The sequence below is a fragment of the Ovis aries genome, chromosome 17, assembly GCF_016772045.2.
Source record: "Ovis aries strain OAR_USU_Benz2616 breed Rambouillet chromosome 17, ARS-UI_Ramb_v3.0, whole genome shotgun sequence".
In the NCBI taxonomy this organism is placed as follows: domain Eukaryota; kingdom Metazoa; phylum Chordata; class Mammalia; order Artiodactyla; family Bovidae; genus Ovis; species Ovis aries.
The window spans coordinates 7,379,198-7,404,257 of NC_056070.1; the positions used below are offsets into that span (position 1 = coordinate 7,379,198).

Below are 25,060 nucleotides of genomic sequence, written 5' to 3' on the forward strand. Positions count from 1 at the left end.
ATATAGTAATTATTTGGTGGGACTACTTGTATTCATGGCATAGCATTTTTCCCACACATGTTTATAATGTACAGTGTACAGTATAGAATATAAATGGCTTCTTTACTAACCTTGAAGAAACTTTGAAAAATTAGTTTCTACTTGCTGATTTTCTCTTCTCGCATTTCTCTCTCGAACTCACTTCACTCAGGGTTTTGCTTCCTCATTCTGTGGAAGCTGTACTTTTCAGAATCACCAGTGATATCCATGTTGCTGAATCACAGAGTTAATTTTTAACTTTCATCTTCCTTGACTTACGAATACTCCTTGATATGGCTGATAACTGCCTCCTTGAAGTACTTGTCTTTTGGTGTCTGGAACACCGTATTCTTCAGGTTTTCCTCCTAGAAATAGCTGCTACTGAAGATTCCTTGTGTGTTTCTCATCTCCTTAACCTCTTTATTATTGGGATTACTCAGGCCTTCGTCGTTGGAGTACTGCTTTTTCCTTCTTTGGCTCTATGCACTTCAAGATTTTAGTCCATCCCCATCTGTATTATGTAAACATGAAAAATCAGTGACTCCCAAAATACATACTCTGACACCTCCTTTGAAATCCACACTCATATAGTCAGTTGTCTGCTCATCGTCTTTGTTTGGACATCTATACTGCTTCTGTGATACAAGCTGCTTTAAAAAAGAAATCCCAGAATCTCATTCAGTGGCTGACCATAATAGAACTTTATTTAGTTTCTTATATAAAGTACGTACAAGTTAGATGTTTCTGATGGGTGATTTATGTCGTCTTATAGCTGCATTATCTTTAGTTCTTGGTTTCTAAGATCGCCAAATCCATCTATTTCAAACCAGTAGAAGTTGCAGGGATGATTGTGTATAGAAACATTTCGTAGCCAAGTTTGGAAGTGACTCTTACCACTTCTGCTCAGATTTAACTGGCTAGAGCTCAGTCATAGTAATTATGGTCATATGGCCATAATTAATTGCAAAGAAGATTGGGGAAAGTGGTCTAGCTGTATGCCTAGACAGAAGATAAAATTTGTTTGGTGAAGAGTTAATCCTTTTCTAATAGGCACATCAGACATAACATGTTTAAATCCGAATCTTGACCTTCTTTATCAAAACCTATCCTTGGGAATTCCCGTGGTTAGGACTCCTTGCTTCCACTGGAGGGAGCATGGCTTTGATCCTTGGTAAGAGAATCAAGATCCCACAAGCCATGCAGCCAAAGAAAAAAAAAGAATTGCCAAAATCTATTCTCACATTCTCTTCCATCTTTGTTAATGTCTATTCTTTTCCTCAAGTTTCTCAGATAAAAAGTTATGGCCTCCTCTCCTCTCATACCCCATATATGATTAGTCAGTGTTTCCTTTTGATGACTCAGCCTTCAAAATGTGCCCAGAATTCAGTGACTATTTACCATTTCTGCTGTTTCCATTTGTTCCCTGACACCCCCATCTTCTGTATTATTGCAGAGTCTACAAACAGGAGTTCCTGCTTCTAGTCACCCTCCCACTCACACTGATGCTGTTTCCACAGCCAGAGCGAAACTCGGCAAATCACGTTACCTCCCTGCCTAAAGTATTCTAATGTGCTCCCCATCCTCTTGGTAACTGGTCTCTGCTTATACTAAGACTCTTCATCCGTTCGAAATGGCCTCCCTGCATTTCGTGGTTTCAGGTTACTTCTGGGCCCTTGAATTTACTGTTGTCTTTGCCTGAAATTTTCCTCCATGTGCATAACTGGTACTTTCCCCTCCTTCAGGTAGGTAACTGTAGGTAACTTTACTCAAGTGTTCCTTTCTCTTGGAATCCTTCCCTGCTCATCCTGTGTATGCATGTCCCCTACTCTTTTCTTGGTCTTTTCTCTTCCTCTTCCGTGCTTCATTTTTCCTAGGGCACTTCCTCTTCTCTGTGGGAGGTATGGCTAGCTGATAATCTTGATTTCATGCTGCTTCTCTGTGTGTAGATTGTTACTGGGAAATGACTGTCCAACACATGACCACGTTGCTCTGTGTGGAGTCGGAGTCATATGATTTGGTAAGATCCATGGAATGTAAATAGAGGATGTGTATGTCGTTTCTGGGCTGGGTTGCTGTAGCACCCACTAGACCATTCCTATGCTCTTTTCCGATCTTGTGTCTTGGCTTCAGGACTTTGATATCTACTTTATTTCTAGGCCTCTTTCACACCATGTAACATTAATTAGCCTTGTACGTCATATGCTTTGGAATCCACTGTATTTTGAACAGTCTTCCATGTATGCTTGAACTTTCTATCATGTGTTATTCATTTATTCACTACATTTTATCTCAGAGAATTTTAAACCAATTTCAATAATGCATTAATAAACTAAAATCAGAAAAATAGGAAATTAAAAATTGCTGTTGAAAACCCTCATCTTGTTTAAATTATTTTCATAATATCTTTATATATCGCTGATCCTGTTTGTGACACCAGTTGTCTTGCTGTTCACACCATTTCCTGAACCCAGGGTAGGCAAGGCACGAGCTAAAAGGCTGGGAGGAGACATGATGAGCCTTAGGAACTGCAGACATGTTTATTCTCTCCTGGCTGACAAAGCAGTCATAACATAACACAACAGACACACTGTATTCTCTCCTCTCGTGGGTGACCCAAGGAACGCAGCCGTGAAATGCCACCGCTCTCTTAGGTGGAGCTTGTGCTTTGAGTTGCAGCACGAAGTAGCTCCTGACCAAGTGAGCACCTTGCGACGTGCACGCACAGTGCTGCGCTTGCTGTTAGCTGTTACGTGATCACTGTTTGCAAAACGTGGCACCAGAGAGCCTGAACTCGCCATCTTGGCCAGTTTGCTCTCTCCCCATGCCTTGTGTCCTGATTCTAGATGATTCTTCCCTCTAACCTAATTTTTTATATATTTGTTCCTGGCATCATAATGACTACTTAAAACTCTTTCAGTATTTCCCCGTTGCTACAGGATAAAACCCAAACTCCTTAGCATGGCATGCCTGGTGTCAGGAAGAGATTGTTGAGCTAAAAGGTGTTCGAGTAGTTGGTTAAAGATTCAAACCAATATGAAAGGGTGAAGCCTTTAATCACTGCGGTCGTATGAGAGTTGAAACTGTAGGACTCCTTCTGAAAAATTATATTTCTTCTCTGAAACTTTGACCCAGGGGCCTGTCAGCAGGTTCAGAATAGATCAGCATAGTTTCATGTAGAAATTGGGGTGGTCTCAGTATTGAGGGAGCCCTGAACAAAAGACTCCAGCGGTTTTGTGGACCCTGAGTTTGGAAGAAGGCAAAGGGTATGGCTCCAGTCGACTGAATGAAAGTGTGGGCAAGTGTCCTCAAGATTTCCCTCTTCTCCTCTTTTAAACGTGCATGGTCATGCTGTGTCCAAATCTTTGTGACCCCATGGACTGTAGCCCGCCAGGCTCCTCTGTCCATGGAATGTTCCAGGCAAGAATACTGGAGTGGGTAGCCATTTCTGTCTCTAGGGGATCTTCCCAACCCAGGGATTGAACCTGTGTCTCTTTCCTCTCCTGCACTGTCACGCAAATTCTTTTTCACTGCACTATCTGGGAAGCTCCCTCTGGTTTAAAAAAACCCTCTCCAAAGGTACACGAAGAGGACCAACAGTCAAAGCTTCAGATAAAGAAACCTAGGGATGAGGCTGGGGGCTCTGGGGTGCAAGCATGCCCAGGGCGTGAGTGGCAGTGGAGTCCGAGTTCCTGGCCGCAGCTGTGTTCAGAGACTGCAGTGTACTGGCTACACACCAAGCCTGGTTTGAGTGGGGGAGGGTAGCTTTCCCTAAAAGTGCCTGGAGGGTTAAAGCCTTTGCAATTGTTTATAGTTAATCTGGAAAAAAAACAATTCACGCATATTCCAGGAGTCAGACTCCTCAGATCATTCTCCGTGATCTGACTTCTGCCTGTTTTCTGTAGTCTGTTCATTGGCCACTTCTTGCCTTAGACTCTCCAGAAGTTCTGAGACACTTAACTTGGGCATATATCCAATTGTTTCTTACTTATTTGGCTTTGCTAGTGCTTCTCCTTCAGAATGAATGCTTTTCCTTCTTCTGGTTAGCATCTGTTAACTCTTAGTCCCAATTTACATCTTATGGCCTTCCAGGTTGCTTTCTGTTACTTTGGAAAATGCCTCTCCATTGTGTTCTCAAAGGACTTTTTGTGTATATTAAAATTGTCTCTTCATATATCCGTTTCTTCCATTGGACTGTGAGGTCCTTGAGGATAATGACTCTGTCACCAAATGACTCCTTAAGTCTCCGGTGCCTGGTATAGATTCTTGAGCATCATTGGTGCTTAATAAGTGTTTGTTGATTAAATAGATGAATGAATGAGTGAAATACAAGCTGGTTAGTTTTTCATCTCTAGTCCTTTACAACCAGGCAAGAACCTTTGTTTTTTACTTAATTTCCTACTGGGACCAACCAAATGAAATTACTTAATTTTCGGGCCTCTATACTTTGCTTATGTTCTCTTAAAAGCCTACAATGCCATCTTCTTCCTCGTGTATCAACTGAAACTTGACCCCTTCTTAAAGGTCTTTCTCAAAAAATCTCTTACTCCTTCAAGTGTTTCCTGATCCCTTTAAAACATGTGTGATCACTTACTCCTTTTTCTGAATTTCCAAAGCTCTGGATTTTTACTTTTCTTACTGCATGAATCTTATGCCATGTAATTCTTTGCTTCTTTTATCCTATTTATTAGATTGTAAATGCCTTGAGATTAGAGATCCTGTGTTCCTCATATCAGTATCCCTTACAGCACCTCAATCAATGCTTTCCAAATAGTAGTGGACACTCAGAAAAAAAATGTTTGTAAATGAATATAATTAAGCCAAAGCAGAACTAGTTATTGAGAGCCAGAAAAAATATGAAATGCAGTAAAGAAAGGGAGGAAAATAAATCACTTCCGAATGTGAATAATTGCTTCAAAATTGAAAGTACTAGAAAGTTTCTAGGGGATGACAGCAACTATTGAAAGAACCGGCTTCCAACTGTCTTAAAAACCTGGAAGTGTAACCTAATAAGCCCGTTCTCCCCTGTGGATAAGGAGCATATACTTTTGCTAATTTATCTAGGTTGCAAAGAATGGTATATATATTTTCTATCTTATGCTAGGTAAAATCTGTTATTTGCTTTTCCCAGTATTTCCAGCACATTACAGCACCCTGAGCATTTTGGATTAAAGGCAGCAAGTGTTGGATTATGCTGGCTTGCTGATGCATTTCAGCCTTTAAATTATTTATTTAAAAATATGAATGTCATACATTGGAGGCTGATACTTCTTTGCCTTTTCTGTCTCTCCCTATAACTTATAAACAAACTATCTTAAGAACAACAGCAACAAAAATGTGCTATAGGGTCTGAGTTTGAGAAAAAAGGATGTCCTAGATGCCAAAGTAGTGGTTCTTTGCCATGAGACTGGATTTATGTATTCTTGAAAACCATGGAGTTTCTACACATTTGGGGCAGGTGATCAGAGCTACTAGAACCATTCAGTGAATATGAATAGATTCCAGACTTTTTAGTAACAAATGCTGACCTACACTACACAGTACTCATGGTATTTACTTTAATTTTACTTACCTGATAAAGAGCGACAGAGCATTATAACCCCTTCTCCTACCCACCAAACTTATAGCCTTGCTATTTCACTTTTGGTGATGCTAGTCCTGGAAAAAGTAATATCTTGTAATTGTTCTTTGTTGGAATGTGTGCAAATAGTCATATATTTTATAAAAAATTTAAGTTCCATTCTAATCCATCGTTTTGGAAAAGAGATGTTGTATAAATGAACTGTCATAATATATTTCTGAGACTAGTATGAATATCTTGGTGTAGACGTAGTAGCATTACCAAAATCCTTTGGTAATGAAGAGTTCCAGACGGAAGGTCTAGCTTTGTTTCTTCGTGGCTAAATGGCTTGACTTCTGAGCCTTAATTCTTCACCTGTTAATTTGGTGGTATATTCCTAATTTATAGGATTATTTTGAGAATTAAATGAGTTCATGTATAAAATACTTAGTGTAGAGTGCCTGATACATCATCAACAGTCAGTAAATTTTAGTTCCCATGCCCTTTCCAGAACTTCAGAGTAATTTATTTCTCAAGAGAGTGAGGTCCTGTCTTCCTAAGGCTTCAGATTATCCTTTGTGTATACGTTGTCCAGCTCTGTGACTATTTGTTACTGTGATCATACAGCTTAAATATTGAAGACAGTCTCCAAATATAGTACAGGCTCAATTCTTTACTTCTAGGCATGGTTTAATACAAGTTGAAAATTCATAACAGTATCAGATAGAAGGACAGGATACACTTATTAAACATATATTGATTAATTGTTTGGGAAACCAAATTATCATCAGTATCAATGACTTGAAAGCAAGGTAAATTTGGTTTCCTGGAGAATCAGTGTGTAATAAACTTCCATTTAAGTGTTGTTTCATTGAGGTCCAGGAAGATCATGGGTTTATCGTGCTTACCCATCCCAGACGTTCTCATCATTTTCCTACTCATTTTCCTTTAACCTTCCTGGAGTGAATTTAGCCAACTGCTCTTTTTACTATTGCCTCTTAGGTTGCTGAATATGGCTAGGGATGGGGAGGATCACAGTTGTACAGATTAGCGCCACTTCAGCCAAATGGTTTCCAATCTCTGCTAGGCCTTCAGAACTACTTAAGTCATCCTCAGACTTTCCTTTAGCTAGCTTTCTTTCACACTTCCCAAGGCAGCTCTCTAAAATTTTATCCTTTCATTCTGTACTTTACTCAAAACCCTCCTATTTAATAGAGGAAATAGAAATAACCAGACTGAAATTAGTCCTTCAGTTTTCTTCTCTTCAACCTTAAACTCATTTATTAAAATGCACAGCCTTAATAACCTTCCCTCTTGCCACAGAAGGAAATGATTTTGTTTACTTCCAAGGCCATGGTGCGCTTTGTGCAGGATCCTACCTCTTCTCTTTCTCTAGTTTGCTCTCACCTCCTCCTCCTTGCTGTCTTCATTCTTTGAAGCTTGTCTTTTTCACTTGCACACATACTCAGCTGTTTTTCACCTTCTTTAATTACCTTATCTCCCTAGTTCCTTTCATTGACAAACAATTTTAAAATGAAGTCAGTAACTTTTGTGTACTGATGCAATGGAATATTTTTCAGCAATAAAAATAAATACAGTGCTGTAGTAGCCATGACATAGTTGGATCTCAAAAACATCATGCTGGGCTTCCTTGGTGGTCCAGTGGCTGGGAATTTGCTTTGCAATACAAAGAACACCAGTTAGATCTCTGGTCAGGGAAGATTCCACATGCCAAGGGGCTGCAAAGCACATATACCACAGCTACTGAGCCCGTGCATCACAACTACTGAAGCCCAGGTGGCCTGGAGCCCACGCTCCACAACAAGACAAGCACCACAGTGAGAAACCTGTGCACCGCACCTGGAGAAGGGCTGTGAACAGCCAAGAAGAGCCATTCATTTATCTAAATAAATATTTATTAAGTTAATAATACTTAATTTAAATAATTAAATATTTAGTAATTTTAAAAATAATTTTAAAACAAATATAAACTTAATAAATATTTACAAATATAATGAATATTTACATTTATGTAACTTAAATATTAATAAATATATTTTAAAAGAGATGTTACTGCTCATATAGTCAAATATATTAAGAAAATAAAACCATTATGCTAAGTGAAAGTCAGTCAGAGAACTCCACCTACTGTATAATTCCGTTTGTGTAAACTATGCAAGTTAGGTAAATCTGTAGAGAAAGATAACTAAGCTAATCATTTCCAGGACTGATAAAGGACTTTTTAGTGTTTTTTTTTTCCTTAATCAGTTTTGAGGTCTGGTGATACCACCTTAAGCACATTGTATTATCCAAGTAAATAAATGGCATCTATAAGTATCTGAACACTTAAATTTATTGTCAGCTGTAAATAATGCCATATATTTATTTGCATAGCATTTTACTTCTGTTGAAGCAATTCCATATACTTTATTTTTTTGATTCCTCACAATAGCACTTTTGTAAATGAAGAAATTAAAATTATTTTATTAAAGCAGTGGAGGCCCACAAATGATAAATGACTTACGTAGAAATTGTAGATCTGGTATATGATACAGTTAATGTGACTATCTTTACTTTATAGAAATGGAGCGATATTTTTGCCATATACAGAAATTTTAAAGCCTAATGATTTTCTAATAAAAAATTTTCTAAAACTTTAGCTACCCTCTATGTTATAGTATGAATTAGTTATAAATTTGATTTTAAAGAATCTTCCTTAAAAGATAAATTAGACTCAGTTCTTTGGTATCTTTTATATATAATGGAGATGTTAAAGAAGAAAATGCATTCTCATGGGCTCTCTGTAAAGTTCCAGTACTAACAATGATGCCTTTAACCAATAACTTATACTTTGACTTATTTTAGATTGGCCCAAACCAGACACTGCAGTCCAAAGCAAACCCTATATTGTCTAACCTATATAGTGTGAAATCCTGTACTTATCCATCCCCAAGGAAGGGAGAATAGTGGGTATGGGATTTCTTTGGAGGGAAATAAACATTTTAAAATTAGATTATTGTGATTGTTGCACAACTCTGTACACATTATAAAGCGTTGAACTGTACACTGTAAACAAGTGAGCTTTATGGTATATAAATTATATATTACAAAATTGTTTAAAACACAAAAAAAGCAATCAAAACCTTCCCTCCGTTCTTCATTCTTCTGGACATTTTAATCAGAATTAAATATTGCTGGCCATTCAGTGCTCTGAAGAATCTTTGCTTGTTTGTCTTTCTGGCACCATTCTATTTTGCTTCTTCTATTATCTTATTGATGATGAGAATCAGTTACTTCCTTTCCTGTTTATTTCTTTCCTCTTTCCTAATTTTTAAATATTGGAATTGCCTAGATTTCACTTTTTCCTGTCCTTTCAATATAGTTTTCACTGGATCTAGCACAATACCTAGCTAATAGTAAACACTCAATAAGTTTTTGTTAGACAGATATCTAAACCCATTGACTTCCAAGGCTAATCAGTCTCCCAATTTTATATGTCTAGTCCAGACTGCTTTTCCGAGTTCCCAAGTTATGCTTACTTGCTAGACATGCCTACCTAGACGTCCCAGGTGGCGCTAGTGGTGAAGACTCTGTGTGCCAATGAAGGAAATGCAAGAGAGACTTCAGTCTTTGCTTCTGGAAGATCTCCTGAAGTAGGGAATGACAACCCACTCCAGTGTTCTTGCCTACAGAACTCCATGGACAAAGGAGCCTGGCAGGCTACAGTCCCTGGGGCTGGAAAGAGTCGGATATGACTGAGCGACTGTGTACACCTAGATATTATTAGGAATCTATGATATGGTTACGCCAAGCATGTCTATTTAAGCTGCTTCATTTCAGTTAAATAGCATCTTTATCCCCTCCTCTTTTGGTCACAAACCTCAATTTTATTCTCATTATCTCCTTTTTTCTCACCTCCCACATTGGATGTCTCATCAAATCTTATTCCATTTCAACTATGTCTCTGAAATCGTAGCCTCTACACTCCATCCCCACTGTCTTATTTTATATTGCTGCCATATAACATACAAGGCTGATCATAAATAATCCTTTATTTGAAAAGTTTAGTTATCTCTCAGTTTACTATAAGATATAAAAAGTAACTATTTTAGTTAACCATACAGTGACTTTTGAAATCTTGATTCTAACCCTGTGTTTCCTGCCTTAGTTTTCGCCACTCTGAGGCTGCTTTGAAATGATCTGTCTTACCCAAACCCTCTTCGACAGAAATGCCTTTTTATGTCTGCCTTTGTGCATGATGTTTCTTCTGTTTGTAATGCCGTTTCTGTTTTGCCAAGCAGACTCCTGTTTATCATTTAAATTATTTTTAGAAAATCATCTTGTTCATTCTTTAATTATTAAGTGCTGGCTTTGTTTCAGTTACTGTGCTTGGTCAGTGAATTACATAGACACAAACCCTTGTCCTCATGGAACTTACAAAATAGATCCTCACTGAAAGCTTAATGAAATCTTCAGTCCTCCCAGGCAGGGTTAATTAGTACTTTGATTGTAGCTATAATAGTATCCAAAAGAGTTTCTAGAGGAAATGTCTTGTGAAAAGCTCATTGGCTTTGAAGTCCGTAGACTCTTATGATTTACTACTGATGGATAAGACTGAGCTTTTTCATCTTAAAAATGAAAAGAGCAGTATTTAATCATGGAAGGCTTGTAGTGAGGCTTGTTGATAATGCATGCAAAAGAGTGTAATGTCTAGCATACAGCAGCCTAATGCAGTAATTGTTATCTAATTTAAAATTTTATTGTTTATATTCGATAATTTTCTTATTCTGATTCTAATGTAAAAAATTCTGTGCTGAACCTAGCTTAGTTTATTTGTAAGTACCAAGATTTGGTTATAGTTGGCACTCAACTGATTTTTGCTGAATTATTTTTTACATAAGATTTTTGAGGAAAAGAGAACAGATCTGTGCAATTGATGTGGCTACTTAGGTGAATTTTAGAGTTTCTGGTATCCAATGATATCATGTATTTTAATTTGTTTTTCAATTTTCTGTTGTTAGAGTCTTAACTGGTAGTACAATTAACATTAGATTTTGATTTCTCATAACCTACTCCTGGTAAAAATACTGAGTGAATAAAGAAATGGTTAACAGGCTAACAACAGCTAGGAAACCTTTGGTATTATTTTTTGAATAATTGACTCCGTTGCAAGATTGTATTTCTTTTGAAATGTCCAAATTTAATGAAGATGGGTCTCTAGTTGTCTCTGAAAGCAAACAGAAATACACTGAATAGCACCATTGCTTAAGTTCATTACTACATAAAATGTAATTTTACCTAATTAACACATATGATGCTCTAGTGACTCAATGTAATATAAATTCTCTATGTAAGTCCTCGATAAAGAAAGGATTCCGCTTCAAAAGGTGTCTCTTCTGCAACTGAAGGATTTTTTCCTTTTTTTTTTATTAAGATAGCATAGTGCATAGATCACTTGCATTTGATTTATAGTTGGTATCTGGTAAACAGGTTTTAGTTAATATTCTGTCTATCTGCATGAAGGCACAGTAGATTTCAGCTTGTGAGATAAAGCATTCTTTTATATTGTACGATAACCTATCTAGCACCTGCACATTATTTCAGCGAGATTTATGCAGAAAGTAAAACCCTTCTAGAACTTTAGCACTTTTGTCTTCTACCTGACAGTGCACTGAAAATGTTTATGTGCTTCTTTTTTAGAGGTTACCGTTGAAGTTGTAGCTAATGTCTAGCGTTAATTTTTAATCTAAAACTATAGAATTAGAAGCTAGCCAGATATAGGAGTCAGAAAAATAGGTAATATACAAATTTAAGAGCAAAATATGAATACCAAAATTTTCTAGGATTTAGAACTTTTTTCTGGCCAGAAGAATTTATTACTGACTTGTGGTAAGGTCGTCAAGATTTATCAGGCATTGTCACAAGAAAATAGGAAAGGTGGAAAATGGAATATTTTTCTAATATAATTGAATTTGACAGTTATTCTTTTTAAGACTAGAATTCATTTATTGGTATAGATCCAAGTTACATAAAAATAACCCTACAACCAAAGGGATCACAAACATGCATGTATTTGACTAATTTAAATAATGTGACAATGCATTCAGATTATATAATAACTAGAATAGTTTTTATAAGAGCTAACCCTCATTTCAGTAATTAACATTGTTTTACTGTAATAGAATGATAGTAGAACATAATATACCATAATAGAACAATATGAATTTAATGACTTCACTGAAATAACTGTCAGTGTTTCTCTTTTGTTCTTGATTATTTTATTCTGAATATTGAATTTTGCCTGTTTTTTTTGACAGTCATGCCTATTTGTGATCTGAACACCTTTTCCTGCATCAGGGAAATGCTAAATGTGTGACTGCTCCTGATAGCATCTGAAGGGCTTATTCTGTTCCCTATTCTGAAGATTAGGTTTAACTTGGGCAGAGAATAAAGGAGCCTGAGCAAAGAAAGGAGCGGGGAGAAGATAAGATGTTCTCAGAGCACCCTGTCATTTCTCACAGGGTGCTTGAACACAGCAGCGCATTGCACAACTCCGGGAGTGCCGCTTGCGCAAACTGTGGTGAGAACAGTGCTCCTCCGCGCTGTGCCATTTAGTAGAGCTCTGCTCTGTCACACATAATTTTTGAATTCTTACTATTTTCTCATCTGTCTTTTTTCAAGGTCAGAGACAAAATATCTTAATAATCTTTGTATCCCTAGCTGTTGGCTCAAGGTTGAGTTAGTCGTTATTAGACAGTGTTTTAGGAGTCTACTTCAGTATCCATCCATTCAGCACTGTTAATTGGCCGATTGGATTGCCATACTTTCTCTGAGGAAAGCTAAAGTTTAGAGAGTCTTATAATTTACTTGTGGAAAATAATATATTATTTATAGGTAAACCATTCAGCTTTTAGAGGAAGATTATGGATCATCCCTTAGTTACTGATTCTCTGTTTTAATATTTCTTCCTTTCCAAGTGATTCTCTTTTGGCTCATCCTTACTCATTTTCTTTAGTAGATCAAATCACTGTCCACAGTGGGCCTGGGAGGGGAACAAATAGCCTATTTATTCCATCAGTCAGTTTTGTTCTTTAGAATAGAAAGTACATATTCTTTATATAAAAATGCATTGTGTTATATTATGTAGCTCCTAACAATATGTTAAAGTTCTGTTTGTACAAATACATATATGTGTAGGTTTTTAGAAGAGTAGAAAGGTAATTAGATGACTTTTGCAGAGTCAGACATGACTGATGCAGCTGAGCGTGCACGCATGCTTATACTTTGAAAAAGACAGGCCTGTGTTATCATTTTAATGTTAGACTTTGAGATTAGGCCAAAGAAAGGGGAAGAAATAATTAGAAAGAAACATTAGAACATTTATTTTCACTGTCATTATTTACACATGCACAGCTTTTCAAATACAGTATACTCCTGTTAGTCAAAGGTACTTGGAGCTTGTGTACTAACAGGGGACCTAACTACCAGACCTTTTACAGAGAAGGCTTTATTTCTAGATCTTATAGAGCCTAGGGTTACATCCTGAAAATGAGTACCTTTTTGAGGATCTTAGTTTTAATTATTTGTAGAAGTGGATATAGATGAGGTTTGTGAATGTGACATCATGTAGTACTAATGTTTTTTTTTTTGATAGGTACAGATATATAGAGGTATAGGTCTATAGTGATCTAGATGTATATTTATAAGTTCTCAGAATAAGTGATTTCTCATCTTATCCATGCTTGTATTTGGTTAGCAGTGTGTTTCTGAATACATGAAGTCTTTGAAATTTTTCTACCATCCCATAGTGATAACTACAAAAATATATAACAACTTAGTTCATAAACTTATAAGAAAAGTATTGGATCAGTTTCCCAAATATGTCAGTTTCTTATCCTTTTTCCCCGAGAAGGATATTTTGGAGAGGGAGTGTCAGTATTTTCTAAATAAAAGTGAAATCTTTATGTGAATAATCAAAAGATATTAAGTTGATGATTGGCACCTACACATTCCCCTTTCCAATCATGTTCTAAACTGACAAATTGTGACTCATTTTCTCAGTGATAGAGCTTTATGCTGAGACTGTATGTTGTTGGAAGGAGCAGAGTTGGGACAAAACAGTGAATTTTTATGTCTCAGTTTCTTACTATGTAGATGACTTTAAACTTACTAGTAATTATCCTTATCTGAAAGAAAAAATGAATATGACTTATTTTTTTCAAAGAATATGTATTACTCTTAACAATCAGAAATTGGTTGATAAATGCTAATTTTTTCGAATGAGGCTAATAATGATTCCATTTTGAGTAAATTCCTTGAAGGTTTTTATTCTGCATTATCTGGAGAGACTTTTAAAAATGTATTGAAATCGTTGGTCTCTCTAACTAATTTTTGTAATCCATTGTGGATCTGTGATCTGAAATGAGTGATTTTGCTTTTATCTTCAGACTACATTGTTGTAACAGGGGATAGACTACTTGTATTGAGAAGATACTCTGAGATGTAGTTTTGAGGATAGTGGAAAGATTATCATGCTGAGGTATAGATTTCTTCATTTTATTTGGATATGTCTAAAGTATATTTAAATTTTTGATAGAATGTTTACATTTGAAGACAGAAGTCCATAATTAGGGTAAATAAAACTTAACCTTAAAATTTTTTCTACGATGTGCGCAGTTTCTCTGTTTCTAATACATCAGTGTTTTTGCTTCAGCCAGATGTCACCATTGTGACCATTATTTGTTACTGTTGGAGAGCACGAAAATAAATACTGTAGTTCTGTTTCCTCCTAATTGTGGTTATTATTGTTACAGATATTTTTTTTGAGTTTCTTGAAAATTTGTGAATGATTTTATAATTCCTCTGGGTTTTCTACTGCTTGACAAAAATGATCACACGCATGCTGTAATAGCCATCAGATTTGACTTCTCTCTCAAGTATTATATTGGAATCTATTGTTACCTAATTTAGTAACAATTTTGTAATAGCAGCTTAACATCTCTTATAATTTTAATTGTTATCAAGAAGAATGACATCGTTTACTCTGACTCAAAATTCAGAAGGATGGATGAATGACAAATTAATAATTTACCACCTTTGCATAACACTGAAGCACAGAATATTAGAAGGATTGATGGCAGAAAAGGTTAACAAATTTTAGCAGCTTTCATTAGCTTTACACCGTCATATGTTTGTGGTGCTGACTGAAATAGGCTTTGTAGGAGATCTCAGTCTAGGGAACTAATTACTTGTGCCGATTGCTGCTCTGATGAATAGACCCTCATTGTATCATTCCCCTGAAGACGAGGAGCAGCCTGTGATTCACGACTGCATCCTGGCTGATATTTGATAATAATTTTAACAGATAAATGTAGGTGGGCAGAATGATGAAGTACCTATCCAGGCTCCATGGCTATCAAAGCCATACACATAGCCATCTGTGTACCGCCTTTCCCCCACTATCCTAAGGAGGATTTTATTAATTGAGTTCCAACAACTGTTTTCTGTGTTTATGTGTATTCTATAGGTATTTCTTATTTAACTTTAAATGCTATCATAATAATAGTTTTCATTTGAAACACAGCAAAATAAGAATGAAAGAGGTTTTTAATTTTTTTCTCTTCGAGGACTACAGTTCTTACACATTTTTGTATTCTACTTAGATTACTTTATATTTCCTCCTCTTGAGGCATGAACAAATTGACAAAGGAAATCGTCTCTGTTTCCTTGTCTCCCCAGCATTCTCATGAAGAGCATAGGATTCCTATTGTTTTTGAAAAATATTTTCTTTAAATAATACCCTGTTTTTTAATGTATGCCTTCATAAATCTGAGCCAGTTTTTAATTGGTGAAGTACTTATTTACAAATCTATTTTGAACTTTTAAAGGTAGCCTCTTTAAACCATCAAAATGTGGATAACTTTTATGTAGGTATTTTGGGACTGTCAGTTGGTCAAGGCTACTAATTCGTCAAAGGTGACAGGTACAATTTTATTAGCTCATGAAATACAAGTGAGGTTTTATTTTGCATTAGTCATTTTTTTGCAGAATCTTTGATTGTGAATTTTAAAATTTCATTATTGAAACTTACAGGTTTTCATGTTGTATATCTCTAGTGTAAATATATTCTGCAGAGATTTTTTTTTAACTGTAAATGAAAAAACTTCATATTAGTCTTTTCCTTAGAAAACATTTTTTAGCATGCTAGATCATGATTAGTTAATTTGAAAAGAAAGTTGACATTCATATATTGCCATGTAAAATGATCTACATAATTGGGGAAAATAGAGTGGAACTTGAATTGAGTGAACCCTTTAAAAAATACATTTCTAAAAGTATGCTTTTGATACAGCAATTATTGCACATCATATACCATGTAGTTTTTAATTAAATATAAAAACAGACTACATAAAACAGAAATCCAATCTGATTTGCTTGAAAATAGATTGCTATTTCACTCTATAGGAATGGTTTATTTAAAAACAGTAAGTGGAAAAGAAATGCATTTTCTTGTGTTGTTCTAAGCCTCAGGGGCTAAATGTAATGAATATTTTAAGAGATTATTTTAATTAAATTCCTGCACATCTAAACAGAGTAATATTTTATTATCACATACATAACCATGTAACTGAGATATTCATTAAAGTTAACACTTTCTGGACCAAGAATTCATGGTATGATTTACTGACCTTGTGCAAAAAGGCACAAATTAGGAAGAAAAATGAAGGGGGACAGACTTTGATTAATATAGGTAATGCTATCCCATATTTATAATAGCCTTTTCCCTATTCTGGTTTATAAATGCAGCCACAGAGAAAGGTGCCCTGCTGAGGCTGAAATGAGGCTGAAATCAGAGCACATGCCACTGGAGTGTGGGGAAACTGATCACACTGTCAGCAATTCATTTCAAAATGATGTATTTAGTGCTCATTTCACCTTCCAAGAAAAAGGAAAAGGAGTTCCTTAGACTGGAAGGTGATATTGTTATTTTCAAGGACATACCTAAGTTAAAGATTGCAGAAAGGGGAGTGTGAGGTGGAGGGAGAATTAAGAGGAATGGGAGGGAAAAAAAGGCAGAGCAAACAAGGAGAGCTTTATGCAGAAATTCAGTGCTACCACGCTGTTTGATAATTGCTAACATATGTGGCTTCTCTGTTTCATTGTAGTCGTCCTCGTGAGTTCTGGCGCCTCGACTACTGGGAAGATGACTTGCGGCGCCGGCGACGATTTGTGCGTAACCCTCTAGGATCGACACATCCTGAAGCGACACTAAAAACAGCCGTGGAACATGGTCAGTGTGTAAACCACTCCTTGCCAGTAGCGAGCAGCAGGTACAGTACTTGGTAATGAAGAGCATAACTTCATTATTACAAGGTACTGTAAAATGCTCCAGTGCCATATTCCCCAGCTACTCACCCTGGAATCAGAAGTTAAATTTTTATAGTTAGTGTAGGGTCCTATTAAGTTATGGTGTTAAGTATATTTCTTTATTGTGTTACACATGCAAAACTTACTTAACATAGACCCTTTGTTTCAGAGTAGGAGGATAAAATATTTCTCCTTTTAAGTGACATACTCAGCTTTGAGTGAATTAATCCAGGACGTCTGTCTTAAATCCATGAATATCAGAAAGACAGCATTTACAAACCAAATAGGTTTCCAGGTCTTGTCGGGTGTGTATGATTTTCCCTCAATCATGGTATTTTAGCATGAGATTATGAAGTGGGAGAGAGAGCAATAAACGTCCAAGTGCCTCGATACTTTCTGAGCCTTGATTTGTAGATGGTTGTGATAGATGGCTCCTGGAGAAAGAATAGACATTGTTTTCATATGTTCCTGTTCTGCATCATCTTGTTATCAGAACTTAACAATTTTTCTTTTTTTGATATGATGCATAGCACTGTGATTCAGTTGAGGTAGAAGCCTCATGAGCAAATTGGGAAAACTGAAAAAGTCCTTTGGACTTGATAATATACCGTCTTTGATCATAGGGTTTCTACATAGGTTTTGTAATTTTTGAAAGCCAATTAAATTTTGTTGGTTAAGGGGGGAAATGTACCCACTCATATTAAATTGTTTTTGATTTTATAAAATAAAAATTGGTTAGTTTTTAGTAAGATGAGAAATAGTTCTGATTTCCCTTCTGTTAGTTTAACATGCAGCAGCTTATAGTTAAATGATAATATGTAATGTCCAAAATAAATGTTAAATTACATTCAAGAAGGATATTAAGAATTTAGATTAAAAGTCTGTGATCTTAGGTTTGGCCTCAGTCAGGCAGCTTAACCTCTTGCACTCAGCCTTAAAGAGCCATTTCTGGAAGAAAATGTCCACAATATGTCATCAGATACAACACCAAATGTGACATCAGTCCTTTAAAATAAATGATCATACAGAGAATAGTCAATAACAAAGTGATCTTAAAGCAGTAATAGTCGCAGAGCCCTACATCTTCAACTGCAGGAGGCGGAGAAGGAGAAAGAAGATGTAGAATTAATTAGGCCACTTTTGCTTTTAAGGTTCAAGTGCTTTTTATGTAGTGCTATGAATTTCAAGAGTTTTGTATATATATTTTTTCTTCTTTCATTTTGTTTTTGGCCTTTTTATGGTTTTAGTTAAAACTCTTAAACTGAAAAAAAATTAGCCTTTTGCAGTTTTACTCTCTCAAAAAGATGTTGCCATGTGTACTTAAAATTTAATAGGTATCTTTCTTATTTTCATCTAGCATTCAGTTTTGAGTTCTGAAGTCTATGAATGACAGTAAAAATATTTTTATGAAAAATTTTCCTTTTCTATCTGGAGGGGGGCCCTGTTTTCTAAAATTGCATATAGGCAAACTGTTAGTACTTTATTGTGAAAGAAATAGCACTAACTGAATTTAAAATTTGTTGTACAGGCCTTAGTAAAATCAATTGATCAAAAATAGTACATTGAACCACTTTGGGGAGTCATAGGATATTTTATAATGAGTAAATTTTAATTTTGTTGTTGAATTTTAACTTTTCAAATAACATTATGTCAACTTTTTAAATGCTGAAGCAGATGTTTTTTAAAAGATGTTTGTTAGCAATGGTTACTGTCATTTAAGACTTAAAAACCTATTTAGAAGTAGATTTCACTCCAGTTAGTCTAAATAGTAATTGAAAGGTTAACATAATGTTATATTTGTTTTATTATGCATTTTTAAATTAAGAGAGAAGTAAAGTTCAGCATTTTATGTAATTCCATTCTATTTGGCAATGCTTTATACTAGTTTCATGATGATTGATATTTAAAGGATTGAAAGATTAAGAATATATATTTAAATCTGAAATATATTTTTAAAAACTAACAAAATGTGTGCTATGTAGTAGATGCTTCCAATTAAGAAGATGTTATATTTTATATAAATTTAAAAAAAGTAAAAGCTCTAGCTAATCAAATATTATATATTATAAAATTTTAAATAATAATGATTAGTCAGTTTTGGAACTCAGCACATTGTTTAATGTCTACGATTTATGCTACTGTATTAGGTAAGCCAAGAGCTTAATTTTTTGATGTTTTATTAATTGGAGTTATCTTTTAGTTCACATTCAATTTTAGTTTTGTGTTAATCATAAAGGTCTTTGTTTTTTTAATCCTAACTTAATTACAGTAAGGAAGCTAATAAAAATAAATATTGATATATTAAGAATCAGGAATGCAAAACAACGTAGTTAATGTGATCAAAATGCAGTTGAAATCATAGAATTTATTGTGGATGAACACTGTGCTTCAGTGTTGGAGTCAAAGAATTAAATAGATTTTCCTGAAGATAGTATGTCACTTTAATGCTCTTAGGACTTCTCACTTTTATTTGTAATTTAACTAAGGAGACAGGACATTTTGAAAATGCAGAATCTTAAAACATCACCAACTATAGTACTATTATTCAAAGAAGATATCTAAATAGAAATACTGTTGGCGATTAGTTATGTATTTTAGTAGTAAGAGCCATCTTTTTTTATAGATTGATTTGATTTGAAGGAAAGCCTCTGGTGTAAGGGTGGCAGAGTAAATACCTGAAGAGTGATGTTCTCTGTTCAGGCGATCAATACCAGCCCCATGACTCTACTTCTGGCTACCTTCTAGTTAAAAACAAATTTTTTAATTCTGACAATTTAATTGCCCTTCCCAAGTTCACATTAACTTGCTTGGGGGAAAGGGCTTTAGGTAATTTTTCACAGAGGGACCCTCCAAAGTGGTTATTTATAAAAGTCATTTTGTAATGGGAGATTTCTTTAACTTTGTAGAAACTGAGTCATATTTTAAAATTAAAATTAATACTTCCTCTTATGATGAAATATTCTTTATAAAAACTAGCAGCAGGAAACAGAGGTGGGTATTTGATTTTTTGAGGGCATTTTCTCCAATTCTGTAGTTTTAAACTTTATCAGAAATCAGTTGTAATGATTTGTAGCTTTCTCCTAATGTGCAGAGACCAGTTTGTCAGTTATTTATCATCAGTACATTTTAGATCTGAAAAGGACTTAAAGCTAAAGTCTAGTCTGACTTTATTCTTTACAGATAAGGAAGCTGAGGAAACAAAAGTCCAACATACTTCTTAGTAGACACAGAGCTAAATCCCAGGTTAACTGATGGCTCATATTTTCTTATCACTCTGCTGTACTGTCTTCTAAAATTCATTGTAAAATATAATGGGTATTTTATACTCAAAAACATGTAAAACATGTTTTAAATGGTGGAAAGTTTGGTTTTAATTCAAATACTCAAACAGTTTAGCACTAGAATCTTACTGCATTTAAGACATGTTTGTTCTGTAGAGAATTTGCATACTAATAGAAGTCTATGAGGAGTGTTTTACATAGTTTTGCAAGTGTCTTGTAATCACATTTACTGATACAAGCAACTCATCTGATTTTCTAGGGATGACAGGCCATGTAAAGACCGTAAATCATGTCATTCTCTCATATCTTCAAATAATGCCAGATATGATTGCTTCTTTTTTAGGATAAACATGTATTTAGATTTCTGTCTAAAGCTTTTGAGAAACCCATGTTGGACATGGCTTTTTCTCCTAATTACACTTTGTAGTTTAACTAACTTTTCTAGAATAAATTTTATTGACTTTGGAAATTGTATAAACTATAAAGGGGAATTAGTTTAGGACAGTAGTTGAATATAAGATATTCTTCATGCGTCCTGTTCAGAATCAACAATTATGGTATCCACTACATATCACACTAAGTGGATACTCATATTTATTTTATGTATAATTAAGGTCACTTTGTTATACCAGGCATTATCTTTCTTTTTTAATTAACAAAGTGGCTAATTCTTAATGTATAAACCTCTTTTACCGTAATATGGACTATTGATAATTCTGGTTCACTAGATCAGTCACTGGACTTTTAAAAAGAGATTCTATATCATGGGTAGAACAGTATTCTATATTCTTTTCCTGTTTTAATTTTACTTGGCTTGTCTCTGTTACCTAGTTAAATCAACTCATGCCCAGAGCTAGCTCTGAAGAACTCGAACTTTACATTTTGAGGACCAGCTTTTCTCTGAGCCTGCTCATCACACGTAGCCCCAGTGAATCACATGTTTCAAATAAAACATTTTGTATAGATTTCTGCAGTTTTATGTAGCAGTTGCAACTTAGTTATCAAGTTAGGATAAATATTAAATCAGAATAAGATATGAGATTAGTGAAGGCAGTTTGTTGATAGTGAAATGAAAAATTTAAACAGTTGTCATGTTTTTTAGTAATTTTATTAACTAGAAAAGATGTGACTCAAGCTTTAAAATTGAACCAAAAGTATATTTTGACTTCATCCAATTAAACTTTTATACAAGGGTAGGATACACTCACGGAAGATATTAAAATAATTGATTCTTGTTTTAATGGTTGATTGAGTATAAGACAAATGAAAGTTAAAAACATACTTTTCCCAGCACATATAAACATGATAATTATCTTTTATTTTATGCTTGGGACAGTTTTGTTCTAATTTTGAGGGAGGGATAAAAGTTCTTTAGTAGAAAGCTATTAGACCACTGAGAATTGAACACCAGCGCATGTGGTGTGTATTAGAGTACTGTTGGTAATTTTACTGCTGCTAACTTAAAATCCTCAAGGGGGAGTTAATTACAGGAAAACCATTCTAAATATCAGTAAGCTGCATATTTTCCGTGACAAGAGCTTTTTCAGTTGAAGTTGAACAATGCCAGAATCTGAGCTTGTAAAAATAAGTAAATAAATAAATTAAAGTGGTATTTTTATGTGTACACTAGAACTATAGTGTTTTAAATATTTTCCATAAAATTTTATTTAATTCAGAAGTTATTGTCTTATTTGTTGTCAGCATGATGAGAAACATATTTAAAATTTTTAAATTTCAGTTGGAAGGGATAAAACGTTATAGTTAGTAATCATTAAATGAATGTAATTTATTTACTGAGCTATTTTAAACCATTGCATGTTGCCACTGACGACTCTTACAGTCATTTCATTTTTTTGTAAATGTTTTCAGATTAAATTTTTTTTCCTTCTTTCAAATAAGATTGATATACTTCAGAACATGTATGGCAGTAATCAGAGAAAGTAATGAGTGAGGTGTTGAATTTAGTTGTTTCAGATTTGTTGGGCCTGTGTTCATCAAATTTAGGTTTGGAAATGGATATGTCTTTATTCTGTACTTATTTCTTACGATTGTGACTTAATCTTTTAAAATGCATTATGGGAAACATTAGATTTAGTGAACCAACCAGTAAATTATGTATACATTCATATTTGTACATTGATTATTTTCATTTTCTCTGAAGCCCAGATTCTGGTGCCACAGTGACTAGATTGGATTCCTGACTCTACTTCTCATTAACTGTGTTGCCTTGAGGAAGTTATAAAACCTCTCTGAGTGTGTTTGTGCATGTGAAAAGGAGAATTTAGCAGAAGGCATATGAGAATTAAATGAGTTAAATGTCTAAAGTGCTTTAGAATACTCTTCGGCACATGATATGTGTATTTAATTTTAGCATTATTGTTATTATTTCTGTTTTGAAGGAATTGTGCATCCAGGAAGTGAGAATGTAGCATACTGAATTTGTGCTAAAACTCTTGACTCGCTACTGTTAATTTATTATAATTTACTTCATAACAAAATATAGATGATGATCATTTTTCTTGTGTTTCTCTGTGACTAATTTATTTTTAGTAAAATTGTTAGTAAGTTGAGAAAGATCTTGTTAGCAGTGTTTGTGATTTCAAGGTAAGGAAATAGAAATGCTGCAAATATAAACAATGATGTAAAAACTTATACTCCTATTTTCCAAAAAAATAGTGGTTTTTTGCTATGTTTGTTATAGTATTTAAGAAAATAGAGCCATTTCAATATATACTTTTAAGTTCTTTTCAATTATTGAGACCTTCATATATTTTTACCATACTATGCTATATGTGGGTGTGAGAGAAAAAAAGATTTTATTTATCCATAGAGGATAATCAATACTAAATAGAGAAAGCTTCTTCCCATGACTTTCTTATTTAATAGAAAGCTCCTGTATTCATTTAAATAATGTCATAAATATTATATGTAAATGTTATACATGGTGAACTCACAATAAATATGATAAAAATAAACTTTTACCTTTAACATTATCCATAACCATACCTGTTAAACTCAAAGAAGCCTTGCTTTATCACGTTAACCAGTTAGGACACATGCAGTTTAACTGTTTAGAATAAATTCTATAGATAACTATTTCTTCAGACTGAGTGTTTTACCCTGTACCTGGGTTTTGGGGCCTTGTGTCTCAGCAGGTATTGCAGTGGAGCAAAAAGCCTCTCCATCTGATTGCTGTCGGTAGCTGCTGCCTGGTGGAGCAGGTGCTTTTACCTCTCAGGTCTCCTGGGTGGAAACCGAGAATGTCAGTCACATAGTGAGGATTCTGAACTTTCCCTTATGTGACACTGTGAGCTTTAAAAAAATACCAGTCTAGAAGGTAGTGTCTGCTTTTGTGTGTTTCTTAAGGAGAAGGCTGCTCAAAGTGAGGGGAGTCGTCTTGGAGGGTTATAGAGTTTTGAGCTTCTGCCCAGACTCTTTCCAGCTGCCCTCCCGCTCGTCTCCCTGGGTCCGCGGCTGGCTGTGGGTGCTCTTCCCTTCCCTTCCTTCCTTCCCTCAGGCTGCCTCGGCACTGTGATTCTGGCGGTTCTGGCGCGGCTGCTCTGCACAGGCTGCTCCAGTTCGGGCGGTGTGAGGCTCCATGCCCAGATGCCTCTCATCGCAGGCTTTCTGTTATGTTTGCCCCTGGGGTGTCTTAGCCCTTTAGTTTAAACACATGGAGGAGGTAGTATTTGAGCCTCCACTTCGGTTCCACACTGCCTTGCTCTTGGATATTTGTGTAAGGGCTGCAGCAGGGGTGTGGCAGGGGTGAAATGTGTGGAAGGTCGGTGTGAAGGAAAGAGGGCGGATGGAGGGAGAGGAAGAGCCTGCAGCTTCTGGGAGCTGCTGTGGCTTTATTAGCATCAGCCATGGCCTCAGAAGCTGGCCTGGATCCTCATTGGCTGCAAATAGCTCTCGGCCCTAAACCCTTCTTATTTCTGGATTCTCCTTCCCAGCCACTCCCCCACCACTGCAGAATGTTTGTGGGTATAATATTATTCACAAGAATAAATCAGTCTTCCTTTTTTTTCAGTGTTAAGCGGGTATTGTTTCCAAAACTAGGTTCTGATTTTTTTCTACTAACAAAGAAAAAGTGATGTTATTGAACCCTCTTCTGCCTTAAATATAAGTAAACAAATGGTTCAGTGAGCAGTGCCAGGGTCAGATTTAATGGGATTAGGGTGCTTGTTCAAGGTAACGTTAGACTAGGTTTGGGGAATCACAGTTGTCAGAAGGAGTGTGTGGGCCATGCCCATCACTTTCCCCACCCTGGATGATGCTGCGTAAAATGAGTGACCATCTTGGCCACCGCCCCTTACCTCAGTTCCCTGCCCCTCTGCCACAGGACTCTCCCCAGAGTTGATGGACAGCTTTGTTTCCTTTTCATTTCAGCTGCAGATGAAGATATTCTTGCTAAAGGAAAACAGTCCATCAAGAGTCAGGCTTTAGGAAATCAGAACTCAGAAAACGAGACCCTCCTGGAAGGCGACGATGATACTCTGTCATCCATGGATGAGAAAGATTTAGAGAATCTCACCGGTAAATTCAGTGGTTGTGCACATACTTCAGCTAGCTCTGGTCCAAGAAGCATTTAATTACTTACTTTTCCGGCTGTGACTGCTAGGACTACCAGCTTTGCACTGACAATTACGTTAAATGAAGACTGGTTTTGTTCTTCTTAACATTTTCCCCCTCATCTTCAATACTGTATCCCCGTCACTCTATTCTGTTCATTCTCTTTACCCTACTCATCTTTTTCTTTGATGAATAATCTTTGCTGAGAAAGAATAAAAGTGTGAAGCAGCAACAACAAAATTGCATCACCCATCTAATGGGAGTT

General features: G+C 35.5%; 1 protein-coding gene across 10 annotated transcripts in view; it reads left to right on the forward strand.

The window, feature by feature from the left end:
* LRBA (LPS responsive beige-like anchor protein) overlaps positions 1 to 25,060 on the forward strand; it is a 749,961-nt gene that overhangs the window by 412,568 nt on the left and 312,333 nt on the right. For 7 of the 10 annotated variants that reach the window (XM_015101368.4, XM_060400971.1, XM_060400970.1 and 4 more), the window contains exons 38-39: positions 16,741 to 16,865; positions 24,613 to 24,759. In XM_015101368.4, coding sequence (XP_014956854.3) covers positions 16,741 to 16,865; positions 24,613 to 24,759 — 272 coding nt within the window. The remainder of the gene's footprint in view (positions 1 to 16,740; positions 16,866 to 24,612; positions 24,760 to 25,060) is intronic. The other 3 variants (XM_060400972.1, XM_060400973.1, XM_060400974.1) reach the window with 1 other exon arrangement.